The sequence below is a fragment of the Trichechus manatus genome, unplaced genomic scaffold (assembly GCF_000243295.1).
Source record: "Trichechus manatus latirostris isolate Lorelei unplaced genomic scaffold, TriManLat1.0 scaffold00037, whole genome shotgun sequence".
Taxonomy (NCBI): domain Eukaryota; kingdom Metazoa; phylum Chordata; class Mammalia; order Sirenia; family Trichechidae; genus Trichechus; species Trichechus manatus.
Genome location: NW_004443973.1, coordinates 5606639 through 5630638, shown reverse-complemented (window position 1 = coordinate 5630638; position 24000 = coordinate 5606639). Strand labels below are relative to the sequence as shown.

General features: G+C 41.3%; 1 protein-coding gene across 1 annotated transcript in view; it reads right to left on the bottom strand.

Annotated features, from left to right (window-relative positions):
* Positions 1–24000, bottom strand: part of TTN (titin) — a 271570-nt gene that overhangs the window by 33107 nt on the left and 214463 nt on the right. The window contains exons 266-278 of the mRNA XM_004375465.1: positions 23375–23671; positions 22984–23286; positions 22584–22889; positions 21426–21713; positions 21041–21331; positions 20662–20949; positions 19929–20516; positions 19734–19838; positions 18941–19138; positions 18553–18849; positions 17871–18458; positions 17478–17780; positions 258–17363 (exon numbers count right to left, since the gene is read on the bottom strand). Coding sequence (XP_004375522.1) covers positions 258–17363; positions 17478–17780; positions 17871–18458; positions 18553–18849; positions 18941–19138; positions 19734–19838; positions 19929–20516; positions 20662–20949; positions 21041–21331; positions 21426–21713; positions 22584–22889; positions 22984–23286; positions 23375–23671 — 20958 coding nt within the window. The remainder of the gene's footprint in view (positions 1–257; positions 17364–17477; positions 17781–17870; positions 18459–18552; positions 18850–18940; positions 19139–19733; positions 19839–19928; positions 20517–20661; positions 20950–21040; positions 21332–21425; positions 21714–22583; positions 22890–22983; positions 23287–23374; positions 23672–24000) is intronic.

Below are 24000 nucleotides of genomic sequence, written 5' to 3'. Positions count from 1 at the left end.
ATGGGCATAAAAGGGAGGATCAAGATGAACAATGTTGTAAAAAAAAAAAAAAAATACAGCTTCTGCACATTATATGGGCAGTGAAATTCAAATATTCTTAAATCTAACATATTATTAAATTCTAGCACGTAAATTTCTACATGAATTTTTTTCGGTGTGAACCAAAGCATTTAAGATTAAACAATGACTAAGTAAAGTGGTTTACACTATCACAATTAATATAGATATGTAGATTTTCTTTGTTCTTAAAAACATACCTGTTATTTTTACTCCTTCCTTTGTTTCAGCGGGTACACCAACACCATATTCGTTTTCTCCAGAGACTCTGAAGTAATAAATAGCTCCTTCTTGTAAGTTGGTAACTTTGTAGGAGAGGCGATGACAGCTGTTGGTCACAGAGACCCATGCTTTCTTACTGGCCTCACGTTTTTCTATGTGGTAATTCTTCACTGGTGCTCCACCATCATTTTCAGGAACATCCCAGGAAACCACTGCAGACTCTTTGGTTACATCTTGTACCCTAATACTGGCTGGAGGACCCGGGGAATCTAAAACTTTGACAACTAAAGTCAGTGAAGCGGCGCTCAAAATATTCTGAATTGTCAATGTGTACTTGCCAGCGTCATTTCTATTGGCATTTTCAATAGTAAGTGATGTACGACAGTCTGTGGAATCAATGTAAGCTCTAGTGCAGAGATCAGTGTCTGGCTTACTCCACAAGACACTGGGTACGGGTCTTCCTCGGAAAGGCACAGTCATGGTAAATGAAGCACCGGCCTTGACAATCAAGGTCTTCCTCGTTTCACTGTCAAGATCAAAGACAGGTTCTTCTTCTCTTTCCTTGGCTGTCTGAGGATCAGAGCTGTCACTGGGATCACTAGCACCAACCTTATTGACAGATCTCACTCTGAAAACATATTCGGCTCCTGCTGTTAGTCCACTTACTGTATATTCTGTACCTCTTAAGCTCTGAATGGCAGTTGTCCAGTCAGTTTCATCAGATGTTTTGTATTCTACAGTATATCCAGTTATTGGGGCCCCACCGTCAAACAAGGGCTTAACCCAGCCAATAGTTATATTTGTCTTGCCTGAGTCCACAATTTTGGGTTTGGTTGGAGGAGATGGTAAGAACACTGGATCTTCTGCCCGAATTAAGGGAGAGGTTTCACTTGGAAGGCTTAGGCCGGCAGCATTTTCTGCATAAACCCGATACTCATATTCACATCCTTCCCGGAGTCCTGTTGATTTCACTCTCAGATCATAAACAGGCTTTTTGTTTACACGCACCCATCGTAGGCTGTTTTTCTCTCGCCTTTCAATTATGTATCCAGAGATGTCACTGCCTCCATCACTTTCAGGTCTGGACCAGCAAAGTGTCATGAAATCTTTGGTCACAGATGTAATTTCCAAGGAGGTGGGTGGACTCGGAACTGTAAAGGGATCCAGTGCCTTTACAGCCACACTCTCAAGGGCCTCGCCAACACCATGTTTATTAACACCAGTTACTCTAAATATGTATTCATTACCTTTGAGTAGCTTGGTTACCTTACAGGATGTTGTCCTTAACTCCCCTTCACATATTGTCCATGCAAGATGGCTTGTTTCACGTTTCTCTACGATGTAATAGTCGATATCTGCACCACCATCTTCTTGGGGAGGTCCCCAGGAAAGAGAGCATTTCTCAGCAGTGAGGCCATATATTTCAAGTGGTCCTGCTGGTGGGCCAGGCTTATCAAGGACCTTGCAATTAATTGCCATAGACCGAGTTCCTGCAACATTCTTCAGTGTTAGTACATACTGCCCAGTGTCTCGTCTTACACAGTCTTTAACTGTTAACGCAGTATTATAGTCCGTTGAGACAATTTCCGTTCTTGCTCTTTCTTCAATTTCTATACCATCTTTGGCCCAGGAAACTACTGGCAGAGGACGCCCTGCAATGTCTGCATTGATCTTAAGGACCTCTCCAGCTTTAATGACAATAATGTCTCGGAACTTGACATCCATCATAATTCTTGGAGCTTCGACATCATCTTTAACTGTAATAGGTCCAGTGGATTCAGATGGTTCACTAACTGAGTCAGCAGCATTCCTTGCAAAAACCCGGAATTCATAACGCTGATCTTCAGTAAGTTCAGTTACTTCAAAGTAAGTTTCTTGTATGTTAGTAAAATTGCACTTCAGCCACCGGCCATCTGGTAGTTCTCTACGTTCAATAATGTAGCCTGTGATCTTAGCTCCACCATCATAATGTGGTTTAGACCATTTAAGTGACACTGATTTTCTTGTGATATTTGTAACTTCAGGTTGTCCAGGAGGATCACAAGGATCTCTTGCAGGCACTGGTTCACAAGATTTACTACATTTACCAATTCCAGCAATATTCTCAGCATAAACACGATACTCATACATCAGTCCTTCATCAAGGCCGGTAACTTTCATTTGAGTATCGGCAATGAGGATTTTATTTACTTTGGACCAAAGAATGCTACGTCTTTCTTTATACTCAAGGTGATAGCCAATTACTTGACTTCCCCCATCATTAACTGGCACTTGCCAGCTTACAATCATGGTAGCTTTTGTGGCATGCACAACTTTAGGAGTACCAGGAGGTCCTGGAGGACTGAATGGATACTCTGCAACAACAGCTGAAGATTCACTGTAGGGACTCTTTCCATAGCGGTTTTCTGCACAAACACGGAACTGATACTCACTTCCTGTTGTCAGACGAACTATTTTAATGGATGTTCTTGCAACTGCTTGTGAAACTACTTGCCATGTTGTAGAAGTGGTTTCTCTCTTTTCAACAATGTAATTACTAATTTGGCAGCCACCATCATATTCTGGAGGATTCCAAGAAATGGTTACATTGTCACAACTAACCTCATCAATATGTATAGGTCCTGGAGGTCCTGGTCTGTCAAGGATAATTACGGTAATAGGAACTGTTATAGATCCAGCACTGTTTGAAACACATAATTCGTAAGTTCCAACATCTTCCCTTGAAGCTTCCTTAATAGATAAGGATGTTACAGTCTTTGAAGAAGAAACATTGACCCTAGTTGTCTCTTTAAGAGTCTGACCATCCTTTTTCCAGCTTACAGTGGCTTGAGGTCTTCCTTTAAATGGCACATCAATCTTAAGTTGGTCTCTAGCCTTTACATGGAAAGTATTGAAAGGAAGCTCAACTGAAGGCTTTATTTCAATATCCCTTGCAATTACTGGCACTCCAAGTTGTCTAGGATCACTTCTTCCTTTTTCATTAACTGCAGCTACCCTGAAGACATACTCTTCTCCTGCAGTTAGACCAGATATGGTTGCTTCTAGAGTCTTAACTTGCGTGCAAGTGCTCCATTTTTCACTTCCTTTAGTCTGCATTTCGACTACATAACCAGTAATTTTGCTGCCACCATCACTTTCTGGTTTCTCCCACTTAATTGTAGCTGTGTTACGAGTCACATCAACAAGAGTTACTCTTCCAGGTGGGAGAGGTGGTTCAGACACTTTAACGGGTTCAATTGTTTCAGCTGGCAAACCAACCCCATATTCATTCGAAGCCAAGACTCGGAAGTAGTAAGAACATCCTTCCTGTAGATTTTCAATTTTAAAACTATTCTTAGTGCAGTTGTTTGTAACAGTAGCATACGCTTTCCTTGTTGTTTCTCGTTTTTCAATGATGTAGTTTGTAATCTTTGCTCCACCATCAATAAGTGGTGGTTCCCAAGAGAGTATCACTGAGTCTTTCTTCACTTCTCTTACAGTCAAATTCACAGGAGCACTTGGTGAGTCAAGAACTCTGACATTAACAAAAGCTGTTTTGGAGCCACTGTTATTTTCTAATGTCAGATTATATCGACCACTATCAAATCTGGTAACATTATCAATCACCAACATTGTATATGAGCTGGTCACCTCTATCTGAGCCCTGTCAGTAAGAATGCCTTCAGCCTTTTCCCATTTAACTTCAGGTTCTGGTCTACCTTTGATAGTGACAAATAAGCGTAAAGTAGCACTTGCACGCAGAATGACCACCTTTCTGAGGTCAGCATCAAGTTCTATTTCTGGTGGCTCTATTCTTTCCTGAGCAACAACTGAACCAGGTATAGCTGCAGGTTCACCTACACCTTCAGAATTGATGGCACAAATACGGAAGTTATATTCAGTATTTTCTTTAAGCTTGGTCACTGTGAACTGTTTCCCTTGTAGTCCTGTTGGTGGAGTGCAAATTGTCCATTCATCAGCAGCAGCTTCTTTGACCTCAACAACATAACCTTTAACGGGTGTACCACCATCATAAATTGGCTTATTCCATGCCAGGGACACAGAAGATCTGGAAGTGTCTGTCACTTTTGGATTGCTTGGTGGACCTGGTGGATACAAGGCATCGCATGCACGGTAGAAAACAGATGGCTCGCTAGGTTCACCCACACCAGCTGCATTTTCAGCAGCAACTCTGAATTCATAGGAATGGCCTTCAGTAAGGCCAGTTACCCTGAATCGAAGATCTGTTAGTGTTTTCTTGTTGCACTTGGTCCATCTAATGCCTTCTTTATCTCGTTTTTCAAGAATGTAGCCCTCAATTTCAGCACCTCCATCATCCACTGGACGTGCCCATGTTACTACCATAGAATCTTTGGTGATTGCTGAGACTTCAGGTGTTGAAGGAGGACCTGGTGGCTTATAAGGATTACAGGCTACAACAGGTTCAGATTCCAGGGGCTCTCCAATTCCATATTTATTCACAGCCATGACACGGAAAATGTACTCATTACCAGGAAGAAGTTTAGTGACTTTGTAGTTTAGGGCCTGTACCTCAGTTGAAACTTGGGTCCAGGAGAGCCTGCTTGTTTCTCTCTTTTCGATGATGTAATATGAAATACTAGCACCGCCATCTTGCAAAGGTGGGTTCCATGCCAGGTAACATTTTTCAGCAGTAACCCCCGAAACTTTTAGAGGCCCTTCAGGAGGTCCTGGCCTGTCAAGTACCTTTACGGTGATTGGTATAGACTTTGTACCACCAACATTACTCAGTTTTAGAATATATTGTCCTCCATCAGCCTGTATACAGTCTTTGACAGCAAGAGTTGTTTTCTGAATAGTAGATTTAATTTCCACCCTAGCAGCTGTTTCTTCAAGCTCTTTTCCATCTTTTGACCAAACAATATCAGGTATAGGTTTGCCATGGATATCAGCTTCAAGAACAAAAGTCTCTCCTGCATGAACAATGATGACATTTTTATATTTTGGATCCAGTGAGGCACTTGGTGCATCAATTTCATCTCTTGCAGTAATGGCACCAGTACTTTCAGATGGTTCACTAAAGTTGCCAGCTGCATTTCTTGCAATTACTCTAAATTCATATCTTTGGTTTTCTACAAGTCCGCTCACTGTAAATTCAGTTTCTAATACATTAGTAAAGCTGGCTTTCATCCAACGGCCATCAGGTAGATCTTTCTTTTCTACAACATAACCTGTTATTTTGCTACCACCATCATAGGCAGGTTTCTTCCATTTCAGTGTAACATTGTTTCTTGTAATAACAATGGCTTCAGGACGACCAGGTGGGTCACATGGATCACGAGCAACAAAGCATTCAGACACTTTGCTAGGCTTACCAATGCCAACAATATTTTCAGCAGAAACTCTGAACTCATACTGAAGGCCTTCATCAAGCCCAGTTGTTTTGAACTTGGTGTCTTGAATGGGAGTCTTATTTAACTTGACCCATAAAACGCTGTTCTTTTCTTTCTGTTCAAGATGGTAGCCAATAACTTTGCTACCTCCATCATTAACTGGCTCATGCCATTGAACAAGCATTTGATCTTTTGAGACTGATGTCACAAAAGGGGTTCCAGGTGGTCCAGGTTCTTTAAATGGATATTGTACAATAACTGGTTTAGAATCCAGAGGGTTACTTTTTCCATACCTGTTTTCAGCAAAAATTCTAAACTGGTACTCACTGCCTGTTTTGAGTTTGGTTATTTTAATTGTTGTTCTTGCAACTGTCGCTGATACTACCTGCCAAGTGGTGGTAGTTGTATCTCTCTTCTCTATAATGTAGTTGCTTATTTGACAGCCACCAGTATAAACTGGAGGTTCCCAAGATATGACCACAAAGTCTGCACTAACTTCATCGAACCGAACTGGTCCAACTGGAGGTCCAGGCTTTTCCAAAATGATAATGCTGAGATTTTCTGTTGCTGTGCCTGCACTATTTGTTGCTGTTACCGTGTATTTTCCAAAGTCATCTTTGTTACTTTCTTTAATGTGCAAAATAGTTGAGGTAGATGTTTCTTCAACATTTACTCTTGTTGTCTGTTTAAGAGGCTCACTGTCTTTGACCCAAGAAATTGTAGGTCTTGGTCGGCCTATAACTGGAATTTCGATTTTAAGATCTTCTCCAGCTTGGACACTATATGTGTTAAATGGTAACTTAAAACTAGGCTGTATAGTCAAGTCCTTGGCTATGACAGGAACACCAAGCACTCTTGGTTCGCTTCTACCTTTCTCGTTGTAAGCCTTGACACGGAACTGATATTCTTGCCCAGAACTCAAACCAGTAACAACTGCATTGCAGACTTTGGATTCAGCCACAACACTCCATTTTTCAGTTCCTTTGGGCTGCATTTCAACAACATACCCCAGGATTCTGCTACCACCATCATGTTCAGGTTTCTCCCACATAAGTGATGCACTTGTCTGGGACACATCAGTGAGTGTAACCTTCCCTGGTGGGGAAGGAGGTTCTGCAGCTTTCACGGCATCAACAGTTTCCACTGGAACACCAACTCCAAATTCATTTTCAGCCATGACTCTGAAGTAATAAATAGCTCCTTCTGTAAGATTCTCAACTTTAAAGCTTGTTTTGTTGCAGTTGTTACTTACATTAGCATATGCTTTTCTGGTTGACTCACGTTTATCAATAACATAGTTCTTGATCTTTGCACCCCCATCAATGATGGGTGGTTCCCATACCAGAAGGACAGAATCTTTTTTCACTTCCTTGACTGCCAAATTCTGTGGTGGTCCTGGAGTGTCAAGAACTTTCACAGTTACAAAAGCAGATTTGGTTCCACTGCTGTTTTCCAGCTTGAGAATGTATTTTCCAGCATCATTTCTATCACAGTTATCTATTGACAGTTCAGTATAGTTTAATCCTTTTTCAATTTGAACCTTATCTGTGAATTCACCTTCCTCTCGAGACCAAGTGATCTCAGGTGTTGGACGACCTTTGAATGGAATGTGAATTCTGGCAGATCCACCAGCTCTTACGACTATTCCTTTCCTTAATTCAGAGTCAAGATCAAGTTCAGGTGCTTCAAGTTTATCTTCTGGTTTCACAGTACCAGGAACTGATGCAGCTTCACCTAAACCAACTTTATTGAGAGCACAAACTCGTATTTTATACTCTTGGTGTTCAATGAGTTTTGAAATTTCAAATCGAGTGGCTCTCAGGCCAGTCTGTGGAGTAACTATCTGCCATTCTTCTTCATCTGCTTTACAGATTTCTACTATGTATCCCAGGATCTCACTGCCACCATCATAGATTGGTTTACCCCAGGCAAGTGTAATTGAACTTTTAGTGGTGTCTACAATGTGTGCATTAATGGGTGGGCCAGGTTTGAACACAGGATCACAAGCCTTATAATAAGCTGTAGCTAGACTTGGTTCTCCAACTCCAGCAGCGTTTTCTGCAGAGACTCTGAATTCATACTCATGTTCTTCTGTTAATCCTGTGACTCTTAGACGCAAGTCAGTAAGGCGGCGTTTATTACATTTTATCCACCTAATTCCACTTTTGTCTCTTTTCTCTACAATGTAACCAATAATCTCACTTCCACCATCACTGTCTGGACGGTTCCAGCAAACGGTCATGGAGTCCTTGGCAATGTTTGTGACTTCCAAGCTTTTTGGTGGTCCAGGTGGCACAAATGGATTTTTCATTAGTACTGGTGCAGATTCTAAAGGCTCTCCAACACCGTATTTGTTGACTGCCATTATGCGGAAAATATATTCATTCCCTTCTAAGAGTTTGGTAACTTTCAGAGAATCGGTCACAACTTCTGAAGACACAACAGTCCAGGCAAGTCGACTGGTTTCTCTCTTTTCAACAACATAGTGAGAAATATCACTGCCACCATCTTGAAGTGGTGGAGACCAAGTTAAAGTGCATTTTTCAGAAGTGACTCCGGTAACCTGGACTGGCCCTTCTGGAGGCCCTGGTCTATCTAATACTTTTACATTTACTGGGAATGATTTAGAACCTGCAACATTGGAAGCTCTTAAAATATACTGCCCACCATCAATTCGAATGGCATCTTTTATAATAAGTAAAGCCTTGAAATCTGTGTTCTTTATTTCACATCTAGCTGATTCTTCAATTTCTTTATCTCCTCTTAACCATTCAATGGTAGGCAGGGGCTTTCCATGGACATCAGCCTCAAGCTTGAATGTTTCTCCAGCATTTACCACAATTGTGTCTCTGAATTTCGGATCCATTGAAATTCTTGGGAGTTCAACCTCATCCTTGGCAGTTATTGGTCCAGTACTGTCAGAGGGCTTACTTACTGTACCAGCTGCATTCTTTGCAATGACTCTGAATTCATATCTTTGATCTTCACTAAGGCCGGATACAGTAAATTGAGTTTCAATGACATTTGTGAAGCTGGCTTTCATCCAGCGACCCTCAGGTAAGTCACGTTTCTCTACAATGTAGCCTGTAATCATACTTCCACCATCATATTCAGGTTTGGTCCACTGTAAAGTGATTTCATTTCTTTTAACCATTATTGCTTCTGGGGTTCCTGGTGGGTCACAGGGATCTCTGGCTACATAACATTCAGAATTCTTGCTTGCTTTGCCTACACCAACAATATTTTCGGCATAAACTCTGAATTCATATTCAATGCCTTCTTCAAGATTGAGTGCTTTAAATTGGGTATCATGAATAATAGTTTTGTTGACTTTTGTCCACAAAATACTATTTCTTTCTTTTTTCTCGAGGTGGTAACCTATGACTGGGCTTCCACCATTATTGATTGGCTCATGCCACTGTATGACCATGGAGTCCTTGGAAATGGCTGTGACAAATGGTGTGCCTGGAGGACCTGGTTCTTTGTAGGGATATTGAGCTACAATTGCATCAGACTCCAAGGCAAAGCTTTGTCCATATCTGTTTTCAGCAAATATTCTGAATTGATATTCTGTACCAGTTTTCAGTTTGGTCACTTTGAGAGTGGTTCTAGCAACAGTAGCAGAAACAGTGTCCCATACTGTGGTGGTTGTATCTCTTTTATGAACGATATAGTTGGTGATCTGGCAGCCTCCTGTATATAATGGAGGGTTCCAAGATAATGTAATACTTTCAGCACTAACTTCATCAAATTTAACTGGTCCTTTTGGAGGATCAGGCTTATCTAGAGTTATAATTTCAATGGAAGCTGTTTGCTGGCCAACAACATTGGCAACTGTGATTCCATATTGTCCACCATCATCCTTGTTAGTTTCTTTAATGCTGAGTACAGTGAGGTCAGTTGAATCAGTGACATTGATTCTTGTGGTCTGCTTCAGTGGGAGACCATCTTTAGTCCAGGTAATTGTTGGCTTAGGACGTCCAGAAATTGGCACTTCTATTTTCAAATCTTGGCCAACCTGTATACTGTAGGTGTTGAATGCAGGTCTTACATCTGGTTCAATGACCAGATCTTTGGCAACTATTGGAACTGCAAGGGACCTAGGATCACTTCTTCCCTTTTCATTTACAGCAACAACTCTAAAAAGATATTCTTCTCCCTGCGTTAGGTTGGTAATTACTGCTTCAAGGGATTTTACTCGAGCACACTCTGACCATTTATCACTGTGCTTAGTTTGCATTTCTACGATATACTGAACAATTTTACTGCCACCATCATGTTCAGGCTTTGCCCAACTCAGGGAGACACTGTTTCTGGTGACGTCATCCACAGTTATTTTCCCTGGAGGTTGTGGGACTTCAGCAACCTTAATTGGATCAGCAGTGTGGGCAGGCAGACCGATACCATACTCGTTCTCAGCTGTGACTCTAAAGTAATAAGTGCAACCTTCTTGGAGTTCCTCTATTTTCCAAGAATTCTTATGGCAATTTGTTACAACAGCAGCATATGATTTTCTTGTGGCTTCACGTTTTTCAACAATGTAATTTTTTATTTTGGATCCTCCATCCAACAAAGGAGGTTCCCATGTAATTGATACTGAGTCTTTGGTGATATCTGTAACTCTCAGGTTAACAGGTGGACTTGGTGTATCCAGGACTCTCACAGTAACAAAGGCAGACTTTGTTCCACTGCTGTTTTCTAATGTGAGAGTATATTTTCCACTATCAAATCGGTTGACATTGTCAAGAACAAGAGAGGTGAAACTGCTAGTGACATCAATTATAGCTGCATCTCGGATTTCACCATCCACCTTTCCCCATTTAACTTCTGGTGTAGGGCGACCTTTAATAGGAACAAACAACCTTAAGGAGCCACCTGCCCTTATATTTATAATTTTCCTTAGTTCTAGATCAAGATCAATGTCTGGTGCTTCCAATTTTTCTTCAACTAGTATAGGTCCAGGGACATCAGCATGTTCTCCGACTCCAGCTTTATTAACAGCACAGATACGGAAGTTGTATTCATGCTTTTCCAACAGCTTCTCTACTTCTATATTTGTTTTACTGATTCCGGTTGATGGAGTGCACATTGTCCATTCACCAACACTCACGTCACATTTTTCAACAATATATCCTTGGATTTCACAGCCACCATCATATATTGGTTTGCTCCAAGAAAGGAAAACGGAGGATCTGGTAATATCTATGACTTTGGGGTTATTTGGAGGCCCTGGTTTGTAAATGGGATCACAAGCCTTTTGGTAAGTGGAAGGTAGGCTTGGTTCACTAAGTCCAGCAGCATTCTCAGCTGAGACTCTGAATTCATAATTGTGATTTTCTATGAGTCCAGTTACTCTTAAACGCAACTCTCCAATCAGACGTTTTTGGCATCTTGTCCATCTAATTCCCTCTTTATCCCGTTTTTCAAGAACATATCCAAGTATTTCACTGCCACCATCAGATGCTGGCCTTTCCCATACAACAATCATTGAGTCCTTGGTCACTGTTGTGACCTCCGGAGCCTTTGGTGCATCTGGCACTACAAATGGATTCTGGGCAATTACTGATTCAGATTCAAGAGGTTCACCAACACCATATTTGTTTACAGCCATTATACGGAAAATATATTCATTGCCTTCAAGAAGTTTAGTAACCTTGCAGCTAAGAGTTTGCACGCTGGCATCTACCACGGTCCAAACCAAGCGGCTGGTTTCTCTCCTTTCCACAATATAATTTATGATATCACTCCCACCATCTTGTAGTGGGGGTTTCCAAGCTAACAAGCATTTTTCTGCTGTAACTCCTGATACAGCAACAGGTCCTTCAGGTGGCCCTGGTCTATCAAGAACTTTGACGTTCACAGTAACTGATCTTTCTCCTGCAACATTTTTGGCCTTCAATATGTAATTTCCACTATCAATGCGTACTGCATCTTTTACACTGAGACTGGTGGCAAAATCAGTGCTATTTATTTCTAACCTAGCTGTGTTTGAAAGCTCGTGATCACCCTTTATCCACTGAATGGTTGGTACTGGTTTGCCATAAATATCTGCATCAATCTTGAATGATTCACCAGCATGAAGTACAACTGTGTCTTTGAATTTTGGATCCATACTTATTCGTGGTGGATCTACCTCATCTCTTGCTGTTATTGCTCCTGTGCTTTCTGAAGGCTCACTAAACACTCCTGCAGCATTTCGAGCTATAACCCGGAACTCATATCTGTGATCTTCAACTAGGCCAGTTACTTCAAAGTGAGTGTCAATGACATTCGTGAAACTGGCTTTCATCCAGCGGCCCTCAGGTAGTTCTTTCTTCTCAACAATATAACTGGTAATCTTGCTTCCACCATCATAGGTGGGTTTCTTCCACTGAAGAGTCACAGAATGCCTTGTGACCTTCATTGCCTCTGGCCTTCCTGGTGGATCACAAGGGTCACGAGCTACGTAGCATTCTGACACTTTACTTGGCTTGCCAATGCCCACTATGTTCTCAGCAGAGACTCTAAATTCATATTCAACGCCTTCTTCAAGGCCAGTTGTCTTAAACTTGGTTTGAGGAATAGGTGTTTTGTTCAACTTAATCCAGAGGATGCTGTTTCTTTCCTTGCTTTCTAGATGATAGCCAATGACTTTGCTACCTCCATCACTGACTGGCTCGTTCCATTGTACTTCCATGCTGTCCTTAGAGGAGAGTGTTACAAATGGTGTGCCTGGAGGACCAGGAACTTTGAATGGATACTGGGCTACAATAGGCTCCGAAGTGAGATATGTACTCTTCCCATATCTGTTTTCAGCTGCAATTCTAAACTGATATTCACATCCAGTCTTTAATCTGCAAGCCTTTATCGTTGTCCTTGCAACAGTGGCTGAAACAATTTGCCAGGTGGTTGTAGAAGTGTCCCGTTTCTCTACAATGTAATTATTGATAGAGCTTCCACCGTCATACTTTGGTGGGCTCCAGGAAATAGTAATACTATCAGCTGTCACTTCATCCATTTTAACTGGTCCAGTTGGAGGCCCTGGTTTGTCAAGAACAATAATATTAAGGGTTTCAGTGGCTTCACCAGCTGAGTTAGTCAGTTTAACTACGTAATGGCCGACATCTTCCCGGCAGGCTTCCTTTATTGTTAACAGTGAATTATTTTCTGTGCTCTCTGCATTTACCCTAGTTGTCTGCTTCAGTGGTTCATTATCTTTATGCCAGGTTACAGATGGGGTAGGACGTCCAATGAATGGAACATCAACTTTTAGGTCTTCACCTGCCAGTACAGTGAAAGTGTTGAACAGGAGTTTGAAGGCTGGTGGAATGACAAGATCTTTGGCAATTACTGGCACACTCAGTTGTCTAGGATCACTGATACCCTTTTCATTCTGGGCTGAAACACGGAAAGAGTATTCTTCACCCTGAATTAATCCAGTTATAGTGGCTTCAGTAACTTTGACTTTGGCACACGTGGCCCATTTGTCACTGCCTTTGCTCTGCATCTCCACAATGTAGCCTAGAATTCGGCTGCCTCCATCATGCTCTGGTTTCTCCCAAGAGAGTGACACGCTGTTTCTTGTGACATCCATCAAAGTTATTTTTCCTGGAGGAAGAGGTCGTTCTGATGCTTTAACAGATTCTGCAGTTTCAGCAGGCAGGCCGATGCCATATTCATTTTCAGCTAGGACCCTGAAATAGTAACTACAGCCTTCTTGAAGCTGGTCTACTTTCCAGGAGGTCTTGTGGCAATTTGTTGCAACGGTCGAATAAGCTTTTCTTGTTGATTCCCGCTTTTCAACAATGTAGTTCTTTATTTTTGAACCTCCATCGATGAGAGGAGGCTCCCATGTCAGGGTAACAGATGTCTTAGTGACCTCCTTTATCTTCAGGTCTTGTGGAGGGCCTGGTGTATCTAGTACTCTAACATTGACAAATGCAGACTTGCTGCCTGAGCTATTTTCTACAGTTAGTATGTATTTGCCACTGTCGAATCTGTTTACATTTCCAACAATAAGAAGAGTGTAAGAGCTTGTGGATTCAATGCTAGCTTTATCTAAAGATTCTCCATGTTCCCGTGTCCACTTCACTTCAGGAGCAGGTCTTCCTTTGATTGGAACAAACAGTCTCAGGGTACAACAGGCTCTTATAGTAACAACTTTGCGTAGGTCCGCGTCCAGTTCAATCTCTGGAGGCAGCATCCTTTCTTCAGCCTTTGGAGTTCCAGGAACAAGTGCAGGTTCCCCAATTCCTTCAGAATTCATGGCATAGATGCGGATTTTATATTCTTGATTCTCTGTAAGGTTGGTGATGGTATAAGAAGTTGCCTTGAGCCCAGATGGTGGAGTGACAATCTGCCATTCATCTTCCTCTGGCAGGGCAATCTCAACCATGTACCCAGTGATTTCTGAACCGCCATCGTAGATAGGTTTATTCCAAGCAATTGAAATGGATGATCTGCTTGTATCTAGAACACGTGGATTACCTGGTGGGCCAGGTTTAAATACAGCGTCACAAGCTTTATAAAATGGACTAGTTGCACTGGGTGCACTAATTCCAGCAGCATTTTCAGCAAAAATCCTGAACTCATATTCATGTCCTTCTGTCAGTCCAGACACTTTATATCTTAAATCAGTAAGAGTTCTTTTGTTGCATTTCACCCAGCGTTGCCCAGCTTTATCACGCCGTTCCACAATATAATTGGTGATTTCACTTCCACCATCAGAGTCAGGATGTCCCCAGCAGACAACCATTGAATCTTTAGTAATAGTTGTAACTTCAGGGTTTTTGGGTGGATCAGGGGGTCCATAAGGATTTACTGCAAGCACAGGCTCTGATTCCAGTGGCTCTCCAACTCCATATTTATTTACAGCCATGACACGGAATATGTATTCATTGCCTTTCAAAAGTTTAGTGACCTTTAGTTTTGTTACTTGGACTTCTGAGGCTACATTTGTCCATGCTAGTCTGCTGGTTTCACGTTTCTGTACCACATAGTGATCAATTTTGGCACCACCATCATCCAGTGGAGGTAACCACGACAATACACACTTTTCTGATGTCACTTCAGACACAGCCAAAGGTCCTTCAGGTGGGCCTGGTCTATCAAGAACTTTGACATTGAAAATGTGTTTGGCAAAACCACCAGGATTAGTTGCTGTTAGGGTATAAGCCCCACTATCTCTTCTTGTTGAATCCTTGTTTACCAGATTCGTAGAGAAATCTGCAATTTTTATTTCTAATTTTGCTGTGGCTTCAAGCTCCTTTCCATCTTTGGTCCATTCCATTGTTGGAGGTGGGCGGCCTGAAACATCAGCTTCCAGCTTGAATGCTTCACCTGCTTTTAATATAACTGTGTCCTTAAATTTAACATCCACCATTATCCTTGGTGCTTCAACATCATCCCTGCATGTTATAGCATCTGATGGCTCAGATGGTGGACTAATAGCACCAGCTGCATTTTTGGCAATCACACGGAATTCATATGCAGCATCTTCTGTTAGGCCGCTGACTGTAAATTCATTTTCCAAAATGTTGCTGAAGTTGGCCTTTAGCCACCGTCCATTGGGAAGGTCTCTCTTTTCAACTATATAACCGGTAATTTTAAAGCCTCCAGTATATTCAGGCTTAGCCCACGTAAGTGTTACTGTGTGTCTAGTAATATTGAGAGGAACTGGTTTCCCAGGTGGGTCAATGGGATCCAAAGCAAACACAGGTTCAGATGGCTTGCTCGGCTTGCTTTTGCCTGCCATGTTTTCTGCAATCACTCGGAATTCATAAGCAACACCATCTGTAAGTCCACTTGATTTGAAAATGTTGCCTGGTACTAATGCTTTGCTCACAGTCTGCCAGAGAATACTATTTCGTTCTTTTCTTTCAACGTGATATCCTAAAATGGGGCTTCCCCCATCAGAAAGAGGCTCATGCCAGCTAATTGTCATTGAATCCTTGGTGACTGCAGTTACCTGTGGGGTACCAGGAGGCCCAGGAACCTTAAACGGATAGTTGGCAACTACAGATGCCGATGTGATGCCTGGTCCAACTCCATATCTATTTTGAGCTTTTACACGGAATTGATACTCCAGTCCAGTAGTAAGGCGAGTGGCTTTATAGGTAGTACGTATAACGGTGGTTGCTAACTCGACCCAAGTGGTACTGTCAGTCTGTCGCATTTCCACTACATAGTTGCTTATTGGTACTCCTCCATCATTCTCAGGTGGCTCCCAAGAGAAGGTTACAAAATCAGATGAAACTTCATCAAACTTGATTGGTCCAGTAGGTGGTCCTGGGATATCATGGACTTGAATGGTGATGACATCACCAACCTCTCCGACAATGTTCTTTGCTGTTAATGGATAAGGCCCACTATCACTTCTTACACATTCGTTGATATTTAAGATGGTTGAAGTTGCAGTATTTTCGACGTTAACTCTCTGTGTCTGTTTAAGAATCTGGTCTCCCTTTTTCCATGTAACTGTGGGCTTTGGTCGACCAAGCACTGGAATCTCAACTTTGATGTGGTCACCAGCCCTGGCAATGACTAATTTCTGGTAAATGCCACGGAGATCCAATTCTGGAAGCAATGTGTGCTCCTTGACAATGACGGGTCTGCTTTCTCGAGGGGCACTTCTCCCAGCACTGTTCACTGCCATCACTTGGAAGGTGTATTCCTCTCCTTCAGTTAGATTCCGCACAACAAACTCTAACGCCTTCACGGTTGTGATGTGGGTCCACTGGTCAGAGCCTTTTCTTTGTGCTTCAATCACATAGCCAGTGATCTTACTGCCGCCATCGTATTTTGGTTTAGGCCAGGCCAGGCTGACCGTGCTCTTAGTTATGTCCATAATATTAAGACTCTCTGGTGGTAATGGTGCTTCGGAGGCTTTGACAGGTTCTGTTGTTTCTGTTGGCTCACCGATTCCATATTCATTTTCTGCCATCACTCTGAAGAAGTAGTCACAGCCTTCAGATAAGCCAGTAACTCTATATGTGCATTTATGGCACTTAGTGGTGACTGTGGAATAAGATTTCCGTGTTGCTTCACGTTTCTCTACAATATAGTTTGTTACACGTGAGCCCCCATCTATCAGAGGGAGATCCCAGTGCAGGGTGACACTGTCCTTTGTGATGTCAGCAGGCCGCAGGTTAAGAACAGGTCCTGGTGTATCCAAGACTCTGACGTTAACAAAGCCACTTTTCTTGCCAGCCGGGTTTTCAATGGTCATTACAAATTTACCAGTGTCATATCTGTTACACTCTGAGATAATCAGAAGAGTAAATGATTCTGTATTTTCTATATTGGCTCGGGTTTTAAGGTTGATATCGTCTTTGGTCCATGTCACTTCAGGAGCAGGACGACCTTTAATTGGCACAAATATTCTAATACTGAGTCCTGCTCTAACAACAAGTGTTCTTCGAAGCTCAGCATCTAGTTCAAAATCAGGAGCCATTTCCCGTTCTACAATTTCAACATTTGGAATCACTGCTGGCTCCCCAACACCTGCATCATTGATGGCACTGATTCTAAAATTGTATTTTTCTTTAGTCTGAAGATCAGGGACAACAAACTCAGTGATTCTGAGGGCCGTTCCTGTCGTATCTTTAGTCCAGGCCTCCTCTCCTACTTTTTGATGCTCTACAGTGTAGCCAGTGATTTCAAGTCCACCATCATAATGAGGCTTGCCCCATGCTAAAGAAGCAGATTTCTTGGTAGTATCAGTGACATGTGCATTTGAAGGTGGTCCTGGAGGATCTAGAAAAGAAACAAAAGCACAAAAGTGTACATTAAGAGTTTGACTTTTGGATATGTTACATAAAATATTTACCCTTTTAAATGAACTGTGTTGAAGAACATATAAATACTAACATGCTGCATCTTTCATTAGAACAAAATTTGAAGTATCACTGGGTGGGCCAATTCCAGCTTTGTTTTCTGCACTGACACGGAATTCGTAAGTGTTTCCTTCTTGCAGTCCTGTTACTTTGCATCTGAGATCAGAAACTGGCGTCTTCGTTGCTCTCACCCATCGCAAGCTTTTCTTTTCTCTCCTTTCTACATGATATCCTGAGATCTCACTGCCACCATCATCAGTTGGCCTTTTCCAACTGACAGTGGCAGTGTTCTTGGTGACATTTGATACCTCTGGTTTTCCAGGAGGGCCAGGGGGACCTGAAAAGGAAGCAAATTGATGAAACATCCAGGATTTCCTAAACTCTGCTGTAAATGTTTATGTATCAGTTCCCTACGTGCTTTACGTACCAAATCTGTCTACCATTTTGACAGGTTCAGACTGTACAGGTTCCCCTTTGCCATAGTGGTTTACAGCTGAGACCCGAAACAGGTACTCATTTCCTTGGATAAGTTTGGTAGCCACGTGCCTGCAGGACTGAATGTCTTCAGCAACCACTGTCCACAAGAGTCGGCTGGTTTCTCTCTTTTCAAGAATATATGACTTAATTGGTGAGCCGCCATCTTCCAAGGGGGGTGTCCATGTAAGTGTTGCTTTTTCAGCAGAAACATTACTGATTTCAATAGGACCTGGGGGGCCAGGTACGTCGAGAACTGTCACCTTCACATGTTCCTCCTTCGTTCCGAAAGGATTGGTAGCAGTGATGGTGTATTCACCAGCATCTTTCCTAGTGGCATACTTGATAGTAAGCATGGAAGATGTTGGGGTCGAAGTGATCTGAATTATATCTGATGGTCTAATGTCTTTTCCTGCCCTGGACCAACTTGACTTTGGAAGGGGTTTGCCAAGAATACTAATGGCACTCAGAACAATGGTATCCTCTGCTTTAACTGTTAACCCATCTTTTATTGTGGGATCAAGGACAATGGTTGGTGCCTCTGTAAAGAAAAAAAAAAATTTAATCAGAAAAAGAAAAGGAAAGATGCTTGATTTGCTATTTTTTATATGCATAAAAAATGGAATGAGACTTACCATATTCATCCTTACAAATAATGGTTCCTGTACTTTCTGATGGAGCACTGATAGCACCTGCTGTATTCTTTGCCCTAATTCTGAATTCATATTTTCCACCCTCAACAAGGTCAGTAACAGTAAAGGCACAGTCTGGGACGTTGACATGGTTTGCTTTCATCCAAGTCTTAGAAGGTAGATCCCGCTTCTCCACTATATATCCAGTCAGCTTGTGACCACCATCATATTTGGGCTCAGTCCAAATCAGAGTCACTGAATTCCTTGTTACATTAATAACCTCAGGTTTGCCAGGAGGATCTAAAACAGAAAAACAAAACCAGTCAAACAAATACCAATGTTTTCTTGATACAGAAAATGCACCTGGATTTCTCTTCACATGATGACTTACCAATTGGATCAAGTGCCACAACTGGCTCTGATGGCAGGCTTGGCTTGCCCACTCCTGCTAAATTGATTGCCATTACTCGGAATTCATATTCAAGACCTTCAGTTAATCCTGTCACTTTGTAGTCTTTCATTCTAATAGGAGTCTTGTTAGCTCTCTTCCACAAAAGGCTGTTTCTTTCCTTGAACTCAATATGATACCCTGTAAAAGAGCCAGTGATGTATCAATTCAGATAGAAAGTATAAATGTAGCATGATTTTTAAATACATATATTTTCACCTGGATAATTTATATATATATATATATATATTTATTTGGAGCGCTGGTGGCAGAGTGGTTAAGAGCTATAGCTGCTAACCAAAAGGTCAGGAGTTGAAATCGACCAGGCGCTCCTGGGAAATCCTATGGGACAGCTCTACTCTGTCCTATAGAGTCGCTATGAGTTGGAATTGACTAGATGGCAAAGGGTTATATGTTTATTTATAAATATACAAGTATATTGTGTGTACAGACACACAAGTAAAAAACAGTTTTTGCTGGGATGTATACTTTTATTACCCAGGCATAGTGGCATTTTTTTTCCTCTTGAAATATGTATATTTATTGCATTGTTTGTTGAAATTTTTAACTTACTTTTAATGAAATTAAACAGTAGCCATACGTACTGAAAGGAAAACAGATTATTGCATGTGTAGATAGTGCTACAAATAAGGAGCACACATTCAACTTGTTTTTAGCGAAAAAGATTTGAGAGAAACATAATGTAAAAGCTATAGGTTAAGACCCAACTAAATACCTGTAATTGGAGAGCCACCAGTTTTCTTGGGGTCAGTCCAAGTTAGAGACACTGAATCATGTCTGACATCTATGATATCGGGAGGTGGGGGAGCATCAGGCACATCTAGGAAAAAGTAGACAATGCAAGATTTATAACGAGGAACTTCCTCAAAACCATGTTTTGCTTTATGTTTTCTAACCTTGAGATACTTACTAAATGGATGTTTAGCAACAATTGGCTCTGATTTCAGGCCCTCTCCTACACCATATTTATTTTCAGCACTGACCCTGAAGGTATATTCCACACCCTCATGAAGTCTGGTTACTCTAAAGGTGGTCTTCTGGACAGCTGAGGCACATGTCACCCACTTGTTGTTTACAGAGTCTCTCTTCTCTAGGATATAGTTGGTGATTTCAGAACCTCCGTCGTCCTTTGGAGGACCCCACTTTAAGGTTATGGCTTCTGCTGTGACTTCATCAAATTTGACTGGTCCAGTGGGGATGCCAGGCTTGCCAACAACTTTTATAGTGAGAGTTCCCTCCTTTGTGCCAGCAGCATTCTTCAGTGTGATTGTGTATTTTCCAGCATCAGATTTTTGGCAGTCATATACCACAAGAGTTGTGTTAACTGCAGACGACTCAACACTGACTCTTGTGTCAGTTGCTAAAAGATCTTCTCCTTTCTTCCAGGATACTGATGGAGCTGGCCTGCCTTTTATGGGGATCTTAAGACGGAAGTTGCTATTTTCTTTAGCCAAATAGCACAAGTCAGGTAGATCTTTTAAATCTAGATCAGGAGCCACTGTAAAACAGCGGAGATAAATTGTTATTTCTAAGACCAGGCAATTGATTTTTAAAGGATTTTTATATAAGCCAGTGAGTAGGGCTCAAGAGTGTACTTTTGATGAAAATAAAGGGAAAATGAACATGCATGGGTAAAGGCTTACCAACATCATCCTTTGCCAGAACAGTGATTTCGCTTGGGGTTCCTTCTCCATTGTCATTCTCAGCACTCACTCTGAAGGTATATTCCTTCCCTTCAGTCAAATCTTTTGTAGAGTACTGTAGGTTCACTGATTTCATAACTCGTTGCCACTTATTTTCTTCAGTTAGGAAATCGACCACATAGCCGACGATTCGACTTCCACCATCGCTGCGAGGCTTTTTCCAGCCTATTCTACAAGATGACTTAGTAACAGACATCACTTTCAGGTCCACAACTGGTCCAGGGGTTTCTAAAGCAAAGGGGAAATGAGAAGTCTAAGCTCCAGATAACCACGGTAAGACATCGTTTCAAAATGATGGGATAGTAGCTCATTTCCTCACCAGAAGCCTTGACAGCATCACGTGTTTCACCAGGATCACCAATGCCATACTCGTTTTCAGCTAACACCCTGAAGAAGTAGGATTTTCCCTCCTCCAAGTTAGATACTCTGAAGCTTGTTTTTGGGCACTCAGTTGTCACTGTCGACCAGGATTTCCTCTCTGCATCACGTTTTTCTACCACATAGTTTATGATGGGGCTTCCACCATCAACAATGGGAGGATCCCAGGTAATATAAGCAGAATCTTTAGATACTTCCTTAACAGTCACATTGACAGGTGGCCCAGGAGTATCTGAATAAATAGTGGGCAAATAAGAAATGAATGTGTAAGAAACACATAGACTACATTTTTAAAAATGTATGATTCTCTTATCGAATAGACTTACCAAGCACTTTCACTACAATGGTATATTCCTTTTTACCAACACTGTTCTCCAGGGTCAAGATATATTTTCCTGCATCATATTTGTTCACCTTTTCACAGCGCAAGAAAGTATCAAAGTCGGTTGACTTTATGTCCAGTCCAATCCTTTCTCTTAGATTGACATTTGGTTTAGACCAAGTTATCTTTGGAGGTGGACGTCCTTTTACTGGTACATATAGTCTCATTGTAACTCCAGCACGTAATATGAGTGTTTTCCTCAAATCAGCATCAAGTTCTCCCTCAGGTGGAACTGTTTAATTTTGAGGTGAAGAAAGTTAAAGTATTTCCAAGGACTGCCCTTATCACCTCTAAAATATATTTCCTTTTCCATAACTTATTTCTTGTTCTTTAAAAAATCCTTAATATAATCCTAAAAACTTTTGTTATTAGCTATTTCAATATTCTGTACCAATTGTTGATCTTTCTATTTTCCAACATCCTTTAGGCTCAACCAAGTCTTTCCTGGAGGATCCATACCCCTCTTCTCATGAACCTTACAAATTCTCAAACTCTACTTATATTAAAAGAAGATAGGGGATGGATTTTTGGTTCTTTTTCTGTTCTTGTTTTGCTTTTCCATATTCAGTGAAGGCACTTGGTCATATACTCAGCCGCTCTTTCCTTATTTTATTGTAGGAAGAAAAGTACATAAGGGCTAAACTGTAATTCCAAACAATTAAAAATAAAGGGGAAAAGTGGTTATGGGGAATAAGTGAATGGAATAAACATGCAGAAGGGAAATTAAAATGAAGAACTTACTATTGACACACTCTGGAGAGGGGTGGATTAAACAAGAAATAAAAACCATAAGAATAATGGTTCATTTCTTAGTTTAAAAAAATCTCTATTTTCAGAATAACATTCCTATACTCCATATTATTTCAAAGTCATGAAATTCTCATGTATGTATGAAAAGGTTTTCATAACCACAAATCATTCTGTATTCCACTTGGCCTTTTATGTAGTACCATAAAGTACCAACCCAAAATGTACTCCTGGAATTACCAACCCTAAAGCTTATAAATTAATACATCTGCATAAGAAAGTTGTATTCTACAGTATGATTGGTAAAAAAAAAAAAAAAAAAAACCCTTATATATTTCCCCTGGTTAATACTTACTTAAGATGTCCTTGGGGCAGTGTTTGTCTGGCACATCACTGGGATCACTGTATCCAATCTTATTAACGGCAAACACACGGAACTGATATTCTGTGTTTTCTATCAGGCCAGTAACCTCAAAGCGGGTTTTCTGTAGCTTCTGCGGTAAATTGCACCTCACCCAGTTATCAGAATCAGCTCGTTTTACTTCAACAAGGTAACCAATGATAGGGCTACCACCATCATAAGCTGGCTTGCCCCAGGATAGGCTCACGGAACTACGGGTTGTATCATATACTTTAGGGAAAGCCGGTGGGCCAGGAGGATCTGAGGATAAATAAGAGAAACTTTTCATTAAAACTTTGTTCTTGGTTCAGTGCTGATTGCACCCAGGATATGGAACTCTTTGATGGAAACTTACACTGAGGATCCTGAGCGTAAGCCGCTTTGGATGCATCACTGGGTTTGCCTGGTCCAGCTTTATTTATAGCTGTAACTCGGAACTCATATTCGGTACCTTCTTGGAGACCTGTTGCTTTTATTGTTCTTTCTATAACAGGTTTTCTGTTGACCTTAGTCCAGTTAACTGCCTGGGTTTCCCGCTTTTCAAGCAAATAGCCAGTAATGGGCGAGCCACCATCATCTGCTGGTGGTTTCCAGCTTACTGTCATGTGGTCTCTGGTTATGTTGCTAATAACAGGAGGATCACAGCGTCCAGGTGGGTCTGCAGAGATTGATTGAAAAGTTAATTTCCCATTCTTAAAGATAATATTTAAAGAGTAAAATGAAAAACCACAGGAAGATGTTCCTACCGTATGGGTTTTTAGCAATTGCTGGTTCAGTTAAAATTGGATCGCCCACTCCATATTTATTTTCAGCACAAATACGGAACTGATATTCATGACCCTCTATCAGTTTCTCCACACTGCAGCTGGTGATGGGCACAGTAGCAGAGACTTGTGCCCAGTTGGGCCTGCTGGTTTCACGTTTGTCAATAATATAGTTGGTGATTTCTGAGCCTCCATCTTCAAGAGGAGGTTCCCAAGAAAGCATTGCACGATCTGAATACATTTTGTTGATTTTAACAGATGCTGGAGGACCTGGTTTATCTGAAAAAATATTAAAGAAAAGTGAACTCTTTTACTAACAGACGTGGAATGGGGAATAAGGAAAGAGTAGAGGCCTGGAGATCAGGGATGCCATCTTAATATTGTCATTATTTTCCTGTATGGCCTTGGAATTCACTTAATTTTAAAGACTCTTATGTATGTCCCCTCCTATTAGGTAACTGGAGTATAAGATCTCTAATGCTCTTTTCAGATCTAAAAAGCTATTGTTCTGTGATAAATAATTCTGTGATTAGGAACAATACATTAGGATATATATCTTTTCTCACATATTATTTTGTAAGTACTATTTATATCACATGAACCCAAGT